Genomic DNA, 19,740 nt, shown 5'->3' on the forward strand with positions numbered 1-19,740 from the left:
CTGGATCAGAACAGCCTTCTGGTCATGCCATTGCTTCTGGAGCTATTGGCTGGCCTGAAGGTTTTTACTGGCCTTTTTCATGTACTTGGCCATTCTGGATCTTAGGCCAAGTACATAGTCCACTATGTCCTGTTTGGGAGCTTTTAAAGGTTGTTCCCAACCCTCCTTCACAAGTGTTAGTGGACCTCTTACAGGGTGTCCAAAGAGGAGTTCAAAGGGGCTTAAGCCCACTCCTTTCTGGGGTACCTCCCTGTAAGCAAAAAGGAGGCAAGGTAACAGGACATCCTATCTCCTCCTGAGTTTTTCAGGGAGTCCCATTATCATACCTTTGAGAGTTGTATTAAACCTCTCTACCGGTCCATTAGTCTGTGGATGATAAGGAGTGGTGAATTTGTAGGTTACACCACATTCCTTCCACATTGCTTTCAAGTATGCAGACATGAAGTTGCTACCCCTGTCTGATACAACCTCTTTTGGGAAACCCACCCTGGAAAAGATTCCCAGGAGGGCCTTTGCCACTGCAGGAGCTGTAGTGGTCCTTAGAGGACTTGCTTCAGGATATATTGTGGCATGGTCCACAACCACCAAGATAAACCTATTGCCTGAAGCAGTAGGAGGGTCAAGGGGGCCAACTATGTCAACCCTTACCCTTTCAAAGGGGACCCCAACCACAGGTAGTGGAATAAGGGAAGCCTTTGGTGTGCCACCAGTCTTGCCACTGTCTTGGCAGGTCACACAAGACTTGCAAAAATCTTTAGTGTCCTCTGACATCCTAGGCCAGTGAAACAGGGGGACAAGCCTTTCCCATGTTTTGATCTGACCCAAATGTCCAGCCAAGGGAATGTCGTGTGCCAGAGTTAGGAGGAACTCTCTGTATTGCAGGCGAATGACCAATCTCCTGGCTGCTCCAGGGTTTGGGTCCCTCGGTGTACAAGAGGTTGTCCTCCCAGTAAACTCTGTGAGCCACTGACATCCCCATTTTGCTGTTTGACAGCTTGCTGTCTGAGACCCTCTAATCTGGGACAGGTTTGCTGTGCCACACTCAGCTCTTCCCTGGCAGGCCCCCCTCCACCCAAAAGCTCAGCAGTGTCTGCTGCCAGCTCATCTGGTGAAGGTTCTGCACAGGAAGGAAATTCTTCTTCGTCAGAAGGAGAATCATCTGTAGAGGGAGGGATAGTGGGTAGGGATTTACCCTTGCCACCCATAGCTTTAGGGACCACTTGGTCCATTGTTCCAGGATCCAAGTTACCCTGTCCTTTTTGCTTTTTGGCTTGAGCCCTTGTCAAAGCAAAAATATGCCCAGGAATGCCCAGCATTGCTGCATGAGCCTCCAACTCCACTTCTGCCCAAGCTGATGTCTCTAAATCGTTCCCCAGTAGACAGTCTACAGGTAATTCTGAGGCAACCACAACTTTCTTTGGACCAGTAACCCCCCCCCAGTTGAGATTCACAACAGCCATGGGGTGGCTAAGAGTGTTGTTATGAGCGTCTGTCACTTGGTACTGCTGACCAAGTAGGTGTTTTTCAGGGTGCACCAGTTTCTCTATCACCATGGTAAGGCACCTGTGTCCCTGTAGGCCTGGACCTCAACACCATTTATTAGGGGAAGTTGCTTGTACTTATCCATATTAAGGGGACAAGTAACCAAGGTGGCTAAATCAATGGCACCTTCAGAGACTAACACAGCCTCTGTGGTCTCCCTAACAAGACCAACCCCAACTAAATTACCAAAAGTGAGCCCAGCTACTCCCTTGGATTGGCTATTAGTAGGTTTGCGCCCACCACCACTGCTATTACTAGGGGCACTAGAATTTGCAGTAGGGGTTGTGGTAGTGGGAGGTTTGGTGTTTTTCTTTGGACAACTGGCATCAGTTGTCCAATGGCCTTTGACTTTACACAAATAACACCAAGGCTTTTTACGTTGATAAGAAGAGGATTTGTACCCACCACCCCCACCAGAGTATTTTTGTGGGCCTGATGAAGACTCATTTTTACTTTTGTCCCCACCCTTGTCAGAAGACTTGCCATCCTTCTTCTTGCCATCCTTGTCACCCTGTATGAACTTTTCTGTTCACTCTTGTTCTGACCCATTTGTCTGCCTTCTTTCCCAATTCTTGGGGAGAGGTCAGATCTGAGTCCACTAGATATTGGTGTAACAAGTCAGACACACAGTTATTCAGAATATGCTCTCTCAGAATAAGATTATACAGGCTTTCATAGTCAGAAACTTTACTGCCATGTAACCACCCCTCCAAGGCCTTCACTGAACAGTCAACAAAGTCTATCCAGTCTTGTGAGGACTCTTTTCTGGTGTCTCTGAACTTAATCCTGTATTGTTCAGTGGTTAAGCCAAATCCATCCAAGAGTGCATCCTTCAAAACTGCAAAATTGTTAGCATCACTTTCTCTTACAGTAAGGAGCCTATCCCTACCCTTTCCAGTGAAAGATGGCCACAGTATAGCAGCCCACTGCCTTTGAGGGACCCCCTGTACCATACACGCAGTCTCAAGTGCAGCAAACCACTTGTTGATGTCATCCCCCTCCTTGTAAGATGGGGACTATCTTATGCAGATTCCTGGCATCATGCTCTCTAACAGGATTACTATCAGGAATACTGCTGCTGCCACCATGGGGTCCAAACCCCAATCTCTGTCTCTCCTTCTCCGGGTCTAAGGATTCCCTGTCTAAGGCCAGCTGTTGCTGTTTAAGCTTCAGTCTGGTCTCTTCAACTCTCAACTTTTTGAGTTCCCTTTCTAACATGTTGTCTTCAGGGTGGGTGGGTTGGGAATGCTTGGACACAGAAGATAAATTGGAAACAACAGAGGGGGGTCCGTCCCTAACTAACTGAACCCTAGCAACTTTGCCTCTAGGAATAAAGACTTCCCTACTGTGATTGGAACCTCCATTACTACCAACATTACTGGGTGTCTTGTTAGAGGGCAAATCCTGATCAGAACCCTCCCTACCTCCCTCAAGGAGATCCCCTGAGTCAGATTGGGAACCTTCTATTAACCTCTCATTTGAAGTGCCTGCTTGGGACTCATCATTCACAATAAGCATGTTAAATAGAAATTCTTTGGTAGGGTTCTTTCCTATCACTAAACCTCTCTCTAAGCAGAAACTCCTTAGGCTCTTATAATTCAAGTTGTCATAAGTAGTATTGACCATTTTAAGAGTAGAATCCTCTGTAGACATGATAGTAAAAGGTTTAGAAATAGTGAGAAGGAAGAAAAAGTTTCAGAACTTTTTAAAGAACAGAGAAAAAACTTTTTCTAACTTTTTAGAAGCTTTTAGAAGTTTTAGAAAACTTTTCAGTACTTTGTAAAAAGTTTTTAAGAGGAGAAAAGCAAAACTTTTTGGTTCGGTGTACATACACTGAACTTGTTTTGTATATTATTCTCTTATGAAAAGTACACAATGACAAAGTGGTAAGTAGTTACAAGTACTTATCCCACCGCTGCACAACCAATGTAGGAGGCTGGCCTGGCTTGTAGTAGGTACCAGAGGTACTTACACCTTGTGCCAGGTCCAGTTATCCCTTATTAGTGTAGAAGAGGTGTTTCTAGCAGCTTAGGCTGATAGAAGGTAGCTATGGCAAAGCAGCTTAGGCTGAACTAGGAGACATGTAAAGCTCCTACTATACCACTGGTGTCATATGCACAATATCATAAGAAAACACAATACACAGAAGTACTAAAAATAAAGGTACTTTATTTTTATGACAATATGGCAAAAGTATCTCAATGAGTACCCTCAGTATGAGGATAAGTTATATACACAAGATATATGTACACAAACCAAAATTATGCAGATAATAGCAACAAAAGTAATGCAAGCAGTGTAGAATTAGAGTAGATTGCAATAGGAGCACATAGGTATAGGGGCAACACAAACCACATACTCCAAAAGTGGAATGCGAACCACGAATGGACCCCAAACCTATGTGAGCTTGTCGCTGGGACTGTAAGAAAACAGTGAGGGTTAGAAAAATAGCCCACCCCAAGACCCTGAAAGGTAGGTGTAAAGTGCACCTACTACCCCCAGAGAACACAGAAGTCGTGATAGGGGGATTCTGCAGAAAGAACAAGCACCAGCAATGCAACAACAGTGGATTTCCGGACCTGAGTACCTGTAAGACAAGGGGACCAAGTCCAATAGTCGCAACAGTGTCGAGAGTGGGCAGGAGCCCAGGAAATGCCAGCTGAGGGTGCAAGGAAGCTGCCACCGGTTGGAAGAAGATTGGAGTTCTGCAAGAAAGAAGAGACCTAGGGACTTCTACTTTGGAAGACTTATGTCCCACGTCACGATGAAGCTTGCAGAGGTGTTCCCACGCAGAAAGGCCGCAAACAAGCCTTGCTAGCTGCAAGGGTCGCGGTAGAGGTTTTTGGGTGCTGCTGTGGCCCAGGAGGGACCGAGGATGTCGCCACTTGGAGGAGGAGACAGAGGGGCGCCCAGCAACTCAGGGAGCCCTCACAGAAGCAGGCAGCACCCGCAGAAGTACCTGAACAGGCACTTGAAAGAAAAGTGAACCGGAGTCCACCCGAAGTCACAAAAGCGAGTCCCACGACGCCGGAGGACAACTCAGAAGGTTGTGCACTGCAGGAAGGAGTGTCGGGGACCAGGCTTGGCTGTGCACGAAGGAAATCCTGGAAGAGTGCAACGGAGCCGGAGCAGCTGCAAATCACGCGGTACCCAGCAATGCAGTCTAGCGTGGGGAGGCAAGGACTTACCTCCACCAAACTGGGACTGAAGAGTCACTGGACTGTGGGAGTCACTTGGACAGAGTTGCTGAGTTGCAGGGACCACGCTGGTCGTGCTGAGAGGGGACCCAGAGGACCAGTGATGCAGTCTTTTGGTGCCTGCGGTTGCAGGGGGAAGATTCCATCGACCCACAGGAGATTTCTTCAGAGCTCCTGGTTCAGGGAAGAGGCAGGCTACCCCCAGAGCATGCACAACCTGGAAACAGTCGAGAAAGCCGGCAGGATGAAGCGATACAAGGTTGCTAGTAGTCGTCTTGCTACTTTGTTGCAGTTTTGCAGGCGTCCTGAGCAGTCAGCGGTCGATCCTTTGGCAGAAGGTGAAGAGGGAGATGCGAAGGAACTCTGTTGAGCTCTTGCATTCGTTATCTGAAGAATTCCTCAAAGCAGAGACCCTAAATAGCCAGAAAAGGAAGTTTGGCTACCAAGGAAGGAGGATTGGCTACCAAGAGAGGTAAGAGCCTATCAGAAGGAGCCTCTGACGTCACCTGCTGGCACTGGCCACTCAGAGCAGTCCAGTGTGCCACAAAGACCTCTGTTTCCAAGATGGCAGAGGTCTGGGACACACTGGAGGAGCTCTGGGCACCTCCCCTGGGAGGTGCAGGTCAGGGGAGTGGTCACTCCCCTTTCCTTTGTCCAGTTTCGCGCCAGAGCAGGGCTGAGGGATCCCTTAACCTGTGTAGACTGGCTTATGTAGAGGTGGGCACCATCTGTGCCCATCAAAGCATTTCCAGAGGACTCCTCCCCAGCCCTGACACCTATTTCCAAAGAGAGAGGGTGTTACACCCTCTATCAGAGGAAATCCTTTGTTCTGCCTTCCAGGGCCAGGGCTGCCTGGACTCCAGGAGGGCAGAAACCTGTCTGAGGGGTTGGCAGCAGCAGCAGCTGCAGTGGAGACCCCGGAAAGGCAGTTTGGCATTACCCTGGTTCTGTGCTAGAGACCCGGGGGATCAACGAATTGTCCCCCCAATGCCAGAATGGCATTGGGTTGACAATTTCATGGTCTTAGACATGTTACATGGCCATGTTCGGAGTTACCATTGTGACGCTGTACATAGGTAGTGACCTATGTACAGTGCACACGTCTAATGGCGACCCGCACTCACAAAGTCCGGGGAATTTACCCTGAACGATGTGAGGGCACCTTGGCTAGTGCCAGGGTGCCCACACACTAAGTAAATTTGCACCCAACCTTCACCAGGTGAAGGTTAGACATATAGGTGACTTATAAGTTACTTAAGTGCAGTGGTAAATGGCTGTGAAATAACATGGACGTTATTTCACACAGGCTGCAATGGCAGGCCTGTGTAAGAATTGTCAGAGCTCCCTATGGGTGGCAAAAGAAATGCTGCAGCCCATAGGGATCTCTTGGAACCCCAATACCCTGGGTACCTCAGTACCATATACTAGGGAATTATATGGGTGTACCAGTATGCCAATGTGAATTTGTAAAGTTAGTCACTAGCCTGTTAGTGACAAATTTGGAAAGCAGAGAGAGCATAATCACTGAGGTTCTAGTTAGCAGAGCCTCAGTGAGACAGTCAGGCATCACACAGGGAACACACACAGGGCACATACTTATGAGCACTAGGGCCCTGCCTGGCAGGGTCACAGTGACACATAGACTAAAACAACATATGTACAGTGAAATATGGGGGTAACATGCCAGGCAAGATGGTGCTTTTCTACACCTAGGTACCATATACTAGGGACTTAAAATGGGGCACCAGTGTGCCAGTTGTTGGATGAAATACAAAGTTTTGGGAGAGAGAGCATAATCACTGGGATCCTGGTTAGCAGGATCACAGTGAACACAGTCAAACACACTGATATCAGGCAGAAAAAAGGGGAAACCATCCCAAGAAAGAGGGTACTTTCCTACAGCGGCAACCTGACTGACTGGGATCTTTTAGTCAGGAAAGAGCGGATGCATTGGAGTGCATGTCCTTCCTTGGATTCCCATATTGTACAGGTGTTGGTGAAGATTTGGTACAAAATAGTGTCAAACACTGAGTGGGAGTCATGAGGATGAGGGCCATGATGCCTCCATCCAGACTCATGCAAATGTAATCCGTGGCAGCGATAAAGCAGTTTCCATGCTGTGCTTGGATCTGAAATAAGACTGGGGGGTGTTGAGGAGTTGGTGGTCATTGAGGTATTTGATGATGCATCTGTTGATGATTTTCTCTAAGACCTTGGCTGGGAATGGCAGCATGGTGATTGGTCCGCAGTTGACGATCACTGAAGGTTCAGCAGAGGGTTTTTTCATTAATGGGAGGACAGTTTAATGTTTCCAAGCATTTGGGAAGTTTGCGGAAGAGATGAAGGCGATTGAAAAAAGGTGCAGGCTATTGAAAACATGAAATTGCTAACCTCAGACTAGGAGAAGCATCTAAGACAAATTACAAAGTCTTAGAAAGGGCAATTTATAGATATCGGGAAAGTTATTAATTCGCCAGTAAACTTAATGGCACTATAACAACTATATCTGACTTTGTTTTACTGAATATAATTAAAGTTAATGAGTTGAGATGTCTTTACTGAAGAATATTAATAAATGTGAAGAATGCAAGTCTAATTTACCTATCAAATCGTAAATTCTAATGCAATACCTTGTTATGGATTATACTGCGTTTAAAAGGGCGATTTGGTTAAAAGAAAATCTCTTACACAAACCAACATCATCAACAATCACTGATAGTGAAGGCCGTATTGTTTGATGGCACCTGGTTGTGTTGTAAAACTCAGTGTGATGTCATTCACTGAATGATCACTTTAAAATAACACTGTGGCAGCATCTGGTGGGTTTGCCGGTACACCATGTGCTCTCCCAACATCTCTTAAATCACCCCATTTCTGTTTTTTTGTCAATTGTGATCAAAACTGCATAGGGAGTACATTTTTCTTATGAAACAATGACAGAAGTCGCACAGAAGAAAAGTACTTTCAGATGTAGATGTTTCAAAGGTCTTCTAGTATATTTTTTAATGTGATAGTTGTTTTAGACTTGTGCCACAACATGGGTTTGAGTTCATATACTGTACAGGCTAAATTGATTTGATTCAGCTGATCATACAAAAGCTCCATTTACCTACCTGTAAAAACAGAGTAGTTAATGGTTTGTGACTAGTTTGGCAGCAGATTTCAGTCAAACACTTTAACATCAAAGAGCTAAACGTTAAGGTATCCTTGGCAGTGATGACTGCTAAATTCCCAGTACCTCTTTTGGTTGCAGGCAAGGGTATCCTAATTGACTGATAATTCAGACGGGCTCATCATTTTATCACAACACCACAGGTTTAGAGACTCACAGTTAGACAAGCTACTATTCCCTGGCAATTCACACTCACCTATCACTTAAAGAAGGTTCCTTGACAATGCAAGAACTCCATGGCGATGCAAACAAAATGGCTAGAAAACAGAAAAACTGGAAAAGATAGTGGTAAACTGAAGGACTTCTGCATCTCAGGATTAAGTTGTGTTAGTAGAGTTGTTTGCAGGTACTGGAATAGCAGGGCATGCTTCAGAAGAGAAATTAGATTAGAATCTTCGGGTGCTTAAAGCATGTGCCAAAAGCAGTTTCCAATTAACCCATTCAGTCCTAGATATTAAGACTATTTCTATTTATCAGTCTTCTACAAATGGTAATTTTGCAACAAGGCAATAACCTATCTATACACTACTCTTCCAATGCTTTTCTCACTCAACTGAGGCAAACTCATGTGGCAAACAAGAGCCCACATTAACCATTGATACCATAACATGTTTTTTTATTATATACACATGATTCTGATGTGGTTTGAGACATACCTTATGTCCCTTGTGACACTGATGAAGATAAGAAGTGGGACAATTTACTTGCCCATCATTAAACTGATGATGGCCTGTACTTGCGCTTTAAAAATTCCAGTGGGATAGATACATCCCTGGAAACTGAGCCAGACTGCTACTTGGGCCACCAATGGAAGAAAGTGAATATTTTGCAGAAGTGCTGTGAAGGGCATCTGATGTCGTAGACTTACAATTGCCCATTATTAAAACAAAGGTGGATTTACTAACTGAAATTCTTCAGCCAGGGCTAGATTCACCTGAGCCATTTTTGCCATTCAGTGATGCCTTTGCTGACACCCTAATGGTGACATGGGCTAAACCTTGTTTTGGCCCTCCACTTAGTCAAATTGCGGATAGGTGATATAGAACAACACCCAATCCACCCCCCTTGATCCATATTTTCTTGGCAAAACATCCCACAATGGAAATCCTGGCAGTTCACGCTTCAAGTTAACTTGAATCTGAATTCTTTACCTACTAGTCTTCTGGAAAGAGAGTCAAAATAAACCTAATTTAACCTCAGCTAGTTTGGGGCATAGATCTATCAGTGCAGTATATGCCTTTTGGTTTTGTACACCCATGCTTTGTTGGACCTGGCCAGCGAGACCTTGCTCAAGACCTCATTATCCCCTAAAATACAAGATTGCTAGGATGCAGCCAAGTATGTTTTGTGTGTCAGCCTCAACACTGCAGACTGCATAGGTGAAGCTGTTGGCACCAGTGTTGTGCTTAGGAGGGATGCCTGAATGAAACCTAATGTTTTTCAGGAGTTGTGTGTGCATCCTTAATAGACATGCCCTTCGATGTGTCCAGGTTATTTGCAGAAAGGCTGATTCAGTACTAGAATAATTTAAGGACAGTCATGCCACAGCACGATACCTGAGGCTACTGACTTCAGCTCTTTCAAGAGTACAAAAACATTAAGGGCTATTCCAAGGTAATAGCTGACTGTCAGTGCCAGCCCTCCCATCCTGGGAAGCAGCAGCAGACCCAGCCCTATCATGGCAGAGGATGTGATGTTAACCGAGGCCTTCCCCACCAGCAGTGGCAGCAGTCCACCAACTCTTCCTCCCCAGCTGCAGAGTCAACCAAGCCACTTTAGTTTACCTTCACTGGCATATGCCAACCATTAGGAGGCAGGAGGTGGCATCACTTCTGGTAGAAATTGGGTCTCTAGTTGGCAGAGGTATGTTCCCTGTCCAAGCAGGGACCACAATGCTAGTCAGGGTAAGTCGGTTATAAAATATAAATTAACCTGTGCTCACCCTCTAGTAGCTTACCACAGAGTAGGCAGGCTTAACTTAAGAGGCAATTACACAGACACACACAGTAACACAATTTAAACACCCAAGAAGACTACACACTGGTTTAAAAAATAGAGGATATTTATCTGAGTTAAACAAGACCAAAACAACAAACATCAAATCAGTAGAAATCGCGATGTGCATTTTTAAAGATTAAATGTAAAATAGTGCTTAGAAATCACTATCAGTCAAAAAGTTACTTGAGGTAGTGCGGGACCGGTACAAATCTAAAGTTCGGGCTGATGGCGATGGAGTGTAGGCTGTCTACAGAACCCACACAGGGTCTGCTGAAATAATAACTTTAATGGAGCAAAGCACTGATGTCGAAGGCATGATACCTACGTTCTGATTCTCGCAGTCTCGTCCCGCGTGGGCGTCGAACTCTGTTGAAGTGAATGCAATGCGTCATCATCGAGCTGCACTGGGCATTGTCATCGAGCCACCCAGGCTACGAATCCACTATTGTCGAACAGCCTCTGCATCGGCGTCAAGGGAGCGATGTGTCAGAATTTCACCCGCACCTTAGGTGATTTGTAGGTTTTTTCAGAAATTTGCTGTAGAACCCACTTCTGATGCCCAGGACTGGAGGGGAAACCTCAGGCAAGGGTAGAACTCACAGATGGCTGAGTCTAGCAGCACCAGGAGAGTTGCAGGCAGTCTTTGATGTCCTTGAGACTGCAGAAGATCAGGGGCAATCCAGCAAGCCCTTGGCATCACTTTGGGTTCAGCAAGATGGATCCAGTCCTTGTCCTCAGCAGGTCAGAGATCAGCAGGCAGCAGGGCAGCTCAGTAAAGGAGTTCCTTGGAACAGTCAGTCCAGGCAAAGTGGCAGTCTTTACAGCACAGCAGTCTTTACTCCAGCAGAGTTCTTCCCAAGTCCAGAAGTGTACTGATATGGTAGGGTCAGAGACCCAGTACTTGTACCCAAATGTGCCTTTGTCATCAAAGTGACTTCATAGTAGCTCTTTGAAGTGCACAGGACCCCCTTACATCTCAGCCCTGGCTCCAGACTATCAGGGGGTACTAAGCCCTTTGTGTGGGGAAAGGCACTTACTTATTGAAGTGCAAGTGTTGGCTTCCCTCCACCTTTCCAGCCCAGAAATGCATATCAATGCAGATGAGTCCTTTGTCACACCCACCCTTCATGTGTTTGTGGCTGTCCCGAGGGAATGCACAAAACGTAGCTGTTACCTAGCCCAGGCGTATATTGGAGACAGGCTGTCAGGCACACAGAGCAGTGAAAACCGAGAAGTGCGCACTTTCTAAAAGTGGCAAATCTAAAATAGTACTAATAAATCCGCCTTCACCGGTAAAGAGGATTTATCATTACCATTCCAGTGATATGAAACATGATTTAGCCACTCCTTTCTGATCAGTAATTATAGCTTAAAAGTATATTCACAAAATTCTCATTGTTGGCCTATGAGAGGAGTTGGCATCACAGTAATGAAAAATTACTTTAGGAGTTTTCCATTACCAGGACATTTAAAACTTTAAATGCTTTACTTGCATAGCACCCTGACCAATGGGCTACCTAGGGTCTACCTTAGGGATGACTTATATGTAACCAAAGGGGTGTTTAAGGCTTGACAAGAGGTTTTATATGCCAATTCAAAGTGGCAGAGAAACTGCACACACAGGTTCTGCAAAGGCAGGCCTGAGACAGGTTTGAAAGGCTACTTGTGTGGGTGGCACAATCAGTGCTGCAGGCCTACTAAGTAGCATTTAATTTACATGCCCACTTTACAAGGGACTTACAAGCAAATTAAATATGCCAATCAGGTGTAAACCAATGTCACCATGTTTAGAGAAGAGAGCACATGCACTGTTGCCCTGGTCAGCAGTGGTAAATTGCTCAGAGTCCTAAAGCCAAAAAAATCGAGGTCAGAAAAAGAGGGGGAGGAAGGCACAATGTTTCGGGTTCCTCTGCGAAAAGGTAATTTCCAACAACTTTCATCTGTGGATCCTTCATATCTGGCAGGAGGGGTTTGCAGATTATTGAAAGGAGCTACCCCCTTCCTTTCATTTCTTCTCTGCCCCATCCTCCACCCACACCACAGTGACTTTCAGAGCATCACTCTAAAATCTTGATGCAGGAAGTTAGCCTTATTCTTACTAAGGATGCCATCGAGCAGGTGCGAAATTCAGAGAGAGCCGAGGGGTTTGAGGAGGTGGTTGAGGATCTGCTTGCACTACTTCCTTGTTCCGAAGAAAGTCGGATGCCTTTGCCTGATGTTGTTTCTCTGACTATTAAATGCTCGTCCTGGAAACAGAAATTCCAGATGCTCAATCTTTCATAGTTTCTTTCTGCTCTGGACCAGGACCCAGGAGACTGAATGGTGTATCTGGACTTGCAGGACATGTATTTTAATATACATGAAACTTTGCATTACCCGCAGTTTACGGTGAGGTAAGAACACTCCAATTTGCTGTCCTCCTACAGCCTTACCTCTGTATCTTAGTTGTTCATGAATGTCATGGCAGTGGTTACTGCACATTATACGAGAGGTGAGGGGATTCATGTTTTCCTGTACCTTAATGAGTGGCTGTTAAAAGCTGTCTCACTATGGTCAGTCACAGACCACCTCCTGACGATGGAGAACTCCTGACATCTCTGACGTTCGCCAGAAATGAACCAGAGTCCCACATGTTCCCCACACGGAGGATTCCTTTCATTAGGACAATCCTGGACACTGTGATGTCAAGGGCCTTCTCCATCTTAGCAAGTCCAGGACATATTACTGTTGTTTCTGGATCAGTTGAGGGTCTCAGTAAGGTTGGCTATGAGGCTTCCTTGTCTCATGGCCCTCTGCATCCTCCTCATTCCAGATGCCAGGTGGCATATGCAGGCACTGGAGTGGAACCTCAGATTCCAGTGGGCCCAACTTTTGGTCTTCCACTTCAGTTCCATTCAGATCTTTCAGGAGATGACTGAAGATCTGAAATGATGGATGATGAGCTCCAACTGGACCTGGAGCAGGCCATTTACCCTTTCAACCCATAGCTCATGTTTGTTTGTTTGTGCCAGATGCATCACTGCTGTGTTGGTTGGGGTCAACTGAGAGAAGTGGCGATAAGCAATCTCTGGACTTTGGCACTGAGATGGCTCCATATCAGTTTCCTACAGCTTTAGGCAATCCATCTGGCTCTAAAAGTCTTCCTCTTCTCCATCAAAGGGAGGCTTATGCAGGTCCTCATGGACAATACGACTGCCATGTGGTATTGTGACAAGCATGACAAAGTGGGGTCCTGGATCCTGTATCAATAGGCCCTATGTCACTAAAGGTGGCTGGATGAGCTGAACACCTCTGGTTACCAACAACTTTACGAAGTTCCTAAACACCAAAGGGGGCAAGCTGAGCGGAAGAGCTGAGCAGATGTTACCTGGCAGACCTCAAGTGGTGTCTGCATTCTCCGGAGGCCCAGAACATCTTCCACCAGTGAGATGCTCCCTGAATAGAATGTGCAATGTCTGAACTTTTGCATGTTAGTGTTTCCTCCCGTGCACTCTGTAGGAGACTTATTCTGGCTGTGATGGGACAAAGGGCTCTTGTACGTCTTTCAATCAGGACAGAGACCAAGTCAACTTAATCACCCTGGTCTCTGTCAAGATTGTGTGTGCGGGGGGGCACTAAGAGTTCCTGAGCATTTGTCCTCCAATCCAGCCACCACTGTAAGAGGACCTCCCTCTTCAACAACATGGCAGGGTCCTGCACTCAAATCTTCACAACCTGCACCACTATACATGGAGATGGAGGAGGTGCGTTAAGAGCTTTTAGGTGGTTGATGTTATCTTTATGGTCCGGTGACCCCGCCATGAAGTCAATTTAGATATTTGGTGTATGTTCTTTTATTAGCCGAACAAGCCCTTACAGTGGGCATAGTAAAAAGTTATTTGGCGGCCCTTTTTGTCTTTTGGAGTTTACCTGACCAGTCATCTTTATTTAAGTTGCTCTTTATGATATATTTTGTTCCACCAACATTTGTCATGCCACAGTTGGAATTAAGTTTAGTTTTGACATTTCAATTGTGCAATCCCTTCGAGCCAGTGCAAGATGCTACTTGAGACTCTTGATGATTAAAACAGTTTTCCTTATCGCTATCATGTCAGTTTGCTGCTTCAGTGATCTGCAGGTACTTTTGGTACAACTATGCTACACCACCTTCTCAGACAAATTAGTGCTGAGGACCAAGGGGGCCTTTCTATCATAGTTTTTGTCTCCCTTTCCGGTAGGCCAATCTATCACCCTGCCAATGTTTGTCATCCCGCCTCATCCCTTGAAGGAGAAGGCTAGACCCTATTGTAACACTGAATTTTAATATCATTCACACAAAGGACCATTGTGTGGATTACCAGCTCTTTGTAGGGTTTTCTGCAGTGAAGAAAGATAAGGGTGGTGCAGAAGTGGACTCTGTTAAGGTGGATGGTCCTCTGCGTTAAAATATGCTGCAGACTATCCACTCGTAGCCCTGCAGATTCATTCCAGCTCGGCCAAGACCACTATGATGTAATTGGCAAGCGATCTGCCAAGCGGCAACATAGTTGCCCATGTTTATGAAACACCGCTGCATTGATAGTCTGGTGGGAAGGCCACTTTACCCTCTTGGTCCTGCTGATCTAATTCCATTCCCCAGATCCTCCACACTTGCATCAACATTTTGTGTAAGCACTCTGCATCTCTTGGTGCATAGGGAAAAAGATATAAAAACAGACATGATTGCACAGGAGTGACACTTATGTGTAGCTCTTCTCCGTCAATTCTGGGGCGGTACAGAATCACTGCTGAGCCATACATCACAACATAGCAACACACTTGAGCATTGCTGGAAAATTTCTCTGGATCGAGTCGGCCATTTTCGGGTATAATAAAGATGAGAAATCTACAGTAGATAGAGTATCCCACATAAATCTTGTTACTGAAGGAAAGTCACTTGTTTGTTTTTTTTTTACCAGAAAAAAGTTTGCTCACTTGACTTTGTTTGCCCAAAAATAAAATCATAAAAAGCATGTATTTTCAGAAACTGATATGCTTCTGCTTGAAGACAAAAAGATTGCATTACGGATAGTTTGAATGAATCTTATTTAAATGAATATTCTTCTGAAAGTATTGTTTTGCCCATTACGTACCCTCTGCCTACTTTAAGAAACGCAGTCCGCAATTCCTCAGTTTATATGGCAATGCTGAATTCCTCAGTGATCTTTGAAATAGTTTAAACTTCCAATAATAGGGGTAGAGGTGGACTTCCTGACTGGAGGCTATACTGCTGGGCATGCTTTGGAAAACGCATCAAATGTTTACATTTCATTAACTTATCAACAACATAGTGGATTCATATTTTATACAGGGATGGGCCTTGCAACACCACATCCAAATTTGGTGATCGAAACGTTTTCAACAAAGGTAGATTTAAGACACTGGGTAACATGGAAAGATCTGATATGATATTCTGTTTTTAAATTGTCCCTAATTCCACTCACTATTTCTCCTTCCCAGGAACCCCTGCATGATATCTCTCAGGATAAATATTTTCACACATGGCATGAACTATGCTTTATTATATTATGGGATTTTGTTATGACGTACCCATTGCACCACAATAGCTTCTCATAATTAGAGTTTGCTGGAATCACCCCATTCTGACGTATATGTCTGTTCTGACGAAACCAAGCCAGACTTCTTCTCAGACTGGGCTAATAAGTGGTCTTATGGCTATCCAAACAATAGTGTGCTAAAGTTGCCCTAAGTGGGAAGGGTATGCCCAGACGTGGGTCCCTTGCTCACTGTGCCACTGGATTCAAGCTAGTACAGCTGAAGAAGGGTGATACCCTGAAACCGGTCCCAGGATGCTTGTTCCCGGTCCAGGGAGGACCTGGCTTGGCAGTTCAGGCTGGACTGTTCCCATGAGGAACAGGGTCAAGACTGATTTGCATACGGCTGGGTCCAAACTGGGGAGGCATGGTGAGCAAAAGAACGATGGATTAAACCCAGATCTGTGACTGGGGGTGAGTGTTTGCATTGTTCAGCACTCCGACCATCATCCTTTTGTGTTGCTATCCAAACAAATGGCCATCACAAACGGTATTTTTACAAGTGCATTATAGCTATGACACATGTAACACAGCGTTTGGGATATCCATCACGTTTTTATGGAGTATCTCATCCATCAGGCTCTAAGTAAGGCCCTTAGTGTTTTACCCTATGACTGTTTCTCAGCTGATAATTTCTAATACCTGGAAACACTCCTCTGCCCCTTTCTTCTTTGAATAATATAAGGACTAGAGCAATGCTTTCGAAATGGAATACCAAACAACTATCCCACAAAGCACTAAAAGAAAATGTATTTGTTGTTGGAACATGTTGTTCAGTTATTTGAGTATTCCATTAAATATTCAACATTCCTTTCCGGTAGATGAGATGAACTTGGATTTTAAGTGAAATGTGATTGAGTCTCTTTCTTTTTCTTTTGTATTCTCTTTTGCATTTGAAGCCCGATGTTTTGTATTCTGTTGCATAATGAAAAAAAGAATTTGTAAGACCCATTTGACAGTCATATCTGAATGATAATTCATGATAAGGTGGAAAAATAAAATAATATCAAAGTCTGTGAAGGCATTTCATATTGATAAAGCTTTGTCGTACATTACTGTTGCTAACCCTACTTGATAGGTTGGGGTGGTCACTACTTGTAAGCCTGCCTGTGCTGGTCACTATTGTGGTCTTATCGAATGTGGTCATCATTTTAACAGAGTCAACATTTTTTAGTAATCTAGGATGACTTCTAGTGATCAGACATAGCTCTCATTAAAGAAAAGATTGGGTTTCCTGTAATAGCTATTGTAAGCAGTAGTGAGATTGAGTGTAACGTGAATCATAAGGGTTTCAATTGTATATTTTAGCTCCAGATGGTTGTTTCTATTCTCAGAGGGCATTGTTTGGGATGATATTCACTCTCCCTTTTTCCATGCAGTCCAAGGAAGACCTGCGTGGGATGTCCATATTCTACCAAAATATTTCTAAGTATCTCTCACATACATGGCTCCAAAATGTCATCTGGTGGAGAGAGCCACTGATTCATAGTTTGCAAGATCAGATCTTTCCAGTCCTGCCAGAGGTCCCACCAGTGCGCCTAAGCAGCATCACTACCATCAATCCAGATCCAGAGGTATTGTATCCCGTATTTTAATCTGGTGTGATATAGTAAACATCATAGAGCCTGCTGAGTTTTTAAGGCATTATCATGTTGTAGTTATTCCTGTGATTCAGAGCAAGAACAATACAAATATTTTTTCGGAAAGTATGTCACACCTTTTAACAGATAACTGTATTTGCATACACCTCAAACTCATGATATATTCTCTACGAAATGCACACAGATCACTACCCCTGGAGTATTTTAGGTCTCGCCTACAGAAATGTGACACTTGTTGAAAAAGCTCTTGTCCACCATACCAAAAGTTACAGTTGGGCTGGTATCAGACCATTGCTTACCTTTGGTTGACTTTCTTGTGATTTTCATTTGCTTGCTTAATATTCGATGAGTTTCTTTCCTCTTCTTGTGTTTGTTCCTCTCCTACAGCATGACTTATTTTCTTTCCTCTTGAGAAGGTACATTGTATTCCTCCTCCACTGCTTACATTCAGGGGACCACATTGTTCTTTTGCTTTCAGCACTCCAAGAGAGTGCGTGTGTTTTCTTGCTCTCTCCCTCATGTGCTGTTTTCCCTCTTAAATACCTGCCTCTGCCTTCTCCACATTGCTCCCTCCCACTCACCTCAGCTCTTTCATTACTTCGCCCAATTCAGATTTCTATTTTTATTTCCTTCTCCTGCAATGTTCCTCCGTCCACTTCTCATTGCTCCCCCAACGTTCACTTCTCAACCGCTCCTCCAGACCCTCGTTTCCATTGTTCCCCAGCCCTCAGTCGCAGTATTTTTTTTCTTTTTTTTTTATAATGTTGTGTCGTATTTGCCAAAAACATTTCTTATTGCTGATGCTGAACAGTATCGCAAAAGCACTGCGAAAGCAGTTAGGTTGGAAAGACAACTTGCTTGTTTCCTTGAATTCTGCACCTTTTACCCTGTGTACAAACTACTAGAAGACTCACCAAACTGCCCGTGATGTCTCATTTCATGTTCGCCAACATTGTGAGACCAAAACAAGATCACATAACTGGCCACCTTTGGCCTCATGCGGACACCACATTACATGATATTGGACTCGGGTCGGAAAAAAGGCAGAGATATGCCTTTATTATTGTAAAAGGAGGCATATATTCATGATCCTAAACTTTGTTATTCTTACGTTTGTGTGCAAATACAATTCTTTTATTGTACACATCATTCGTTGTTGAACATCAGTACGGCATATTTAACACATACTGTTTCCCTTTTTGATTTGGTAAACATATTAGATTTGAAAAGGTAGCTAACATGTTTCACCCCTTCCTGCCACTTTGCATAGGGCTTACTCGAGGCTTTGTATTATATGGAGACCGGCTAATACTGTGTTTGCAGTGTCGTCTGGAATTGTCTCATAACGTCTTCTGATAAGAATGCACTCTGGGGGCTGCGTGCGGTCCCATAGATGGCAGAAGGGCTTGCCTGGGTCATTGGGTAGGAATATTGAGGTCAGCAGCATTTGTCAGCAGGACTATATTGCACCTGCACCACCGTCCTTTGCTTTCCCTAGTTCCAGGGCTTCTTGGATATGTGATGGAGTTATTTCTAACTCCAGCATTACTAACGTATGTTACAATGTACATACAGGAAAAATATAAGCCACATGAACAAGACCTTCTCTTCCTGGTTTCTGGCAGTCTTCTGTTTGCATCATAGTGGCTGCTGCAAAGATGTTCCATCCCATTTCACCATCTTTAATAGTACCTTCTGCAAAGAAAGACAGGAAAATGGATGCAGTTGGCAGAGAGTGTTGTGGTACATCTGCAACTGCATTTAAGACCATGAGTACCACTGCCCTACTCAGGTGGCCTGACTGATCCCTATTTGAGACTTTTCAGTGATTACAGTAAAAACTTCCTAGAGAAGAAAGGCAGGATTACTTGAATATACCACAAGTGGGATGGTGGTCTCTAGTCAGGTCATTAGGACTGCTGAAATTACTGTGGACATAGCTACCCTTGGCTGCCATCATGGTCTGGTCCTTCGATATTTCTCATGACACTGCCTTACCAGCCTGAAACCAGAAGCTTGATAGATAATTCTAATCTGCTGTGGTTGGCACCACTCTTGTTGAGGCCCATGTGGATGATGAAATGTCGCAGGTAAAGACCACTTTGGAGATCCTCAGGGCTGTGGGCTTGAAAAAATGTAAGGAGAACAGAAAACATCAGTACAAACCACATGACAGGCACTGCCAACAATAAAGGGTTCAAACCATCAAACCTCTTTACAGGTCGTAACAACATTCTTTCAAGACCACAAAAAGGAGGAGGTGATCAACAAATATCAGCTGCTACTGGAAATCCCACCAAGCAGTGACCCCCCCTTTTCCCCTCTTGAGTTCACCCTCCAATAAGTAGAAACTACAGCAAGCACCTGGAAGAGTGGCAGAAAATGGCAACAGACAAATGGGTGCTGAAGGTTGTGCAAGAAGAATATTAAGTAATATGGAAGTTTGCATTCTTCTGTTCAAAGAAGCAGTGGAACTGGTCCTTCTATCGCAGAAATGACAATATGTTTACTCCTGTAACTTTCTAGTTTGAAGAATCAGATCAAAGCAAGAATACCAGCCTATTTAGACCTCACAACAGATGTTTCGGATATTGACATTTCCCATTCTATGTTATTTTATGTTATGTTGTGTTGCGTTATGTTACAGTATGTTAAAT

At 44.5% G+C, this 19,740-nt stretch overlaps 1 protein-coding gene across 1 annotated transcript in view; it reads left to right on the forward strand.

The window, feature by feature from the left end:
* DNAAF8 (dynein axonemal assembly factor 8) overlaps nucleotides 1-19,740 on the forward strand; it is an 882,921-nt gene that overhangs the window by 349,568 nt on the left and 513,613 nt on the right. Inside the window, exon 12 of the mRNA XM_069210337.1 lies at nucleotides 16,862-17,056. Coding sequence (XP_069066438.1) covers nucleotides 16,862-17,056 — 195 coding nt within the window. The remainder of the gene's footprint in view (nucleotides 1-16,861; nucleotides 17,057-19,740) is intronic.

This window comes from Pleurodeles waltl, chromosome 10 (assembly GCF_031143425.1).
Source record: "Pleurodeles waltl isolate 20211129_DDA chromosome 10, aPleWal1.hap1.20221129, whole genome shotgun sequence".
Lineage (NCBI taxonomy): Eukaryota > Metazoa > Chordata > Amphibia > Caudata > Salamandridae > Pleurodeles > Pleurodeles waltl.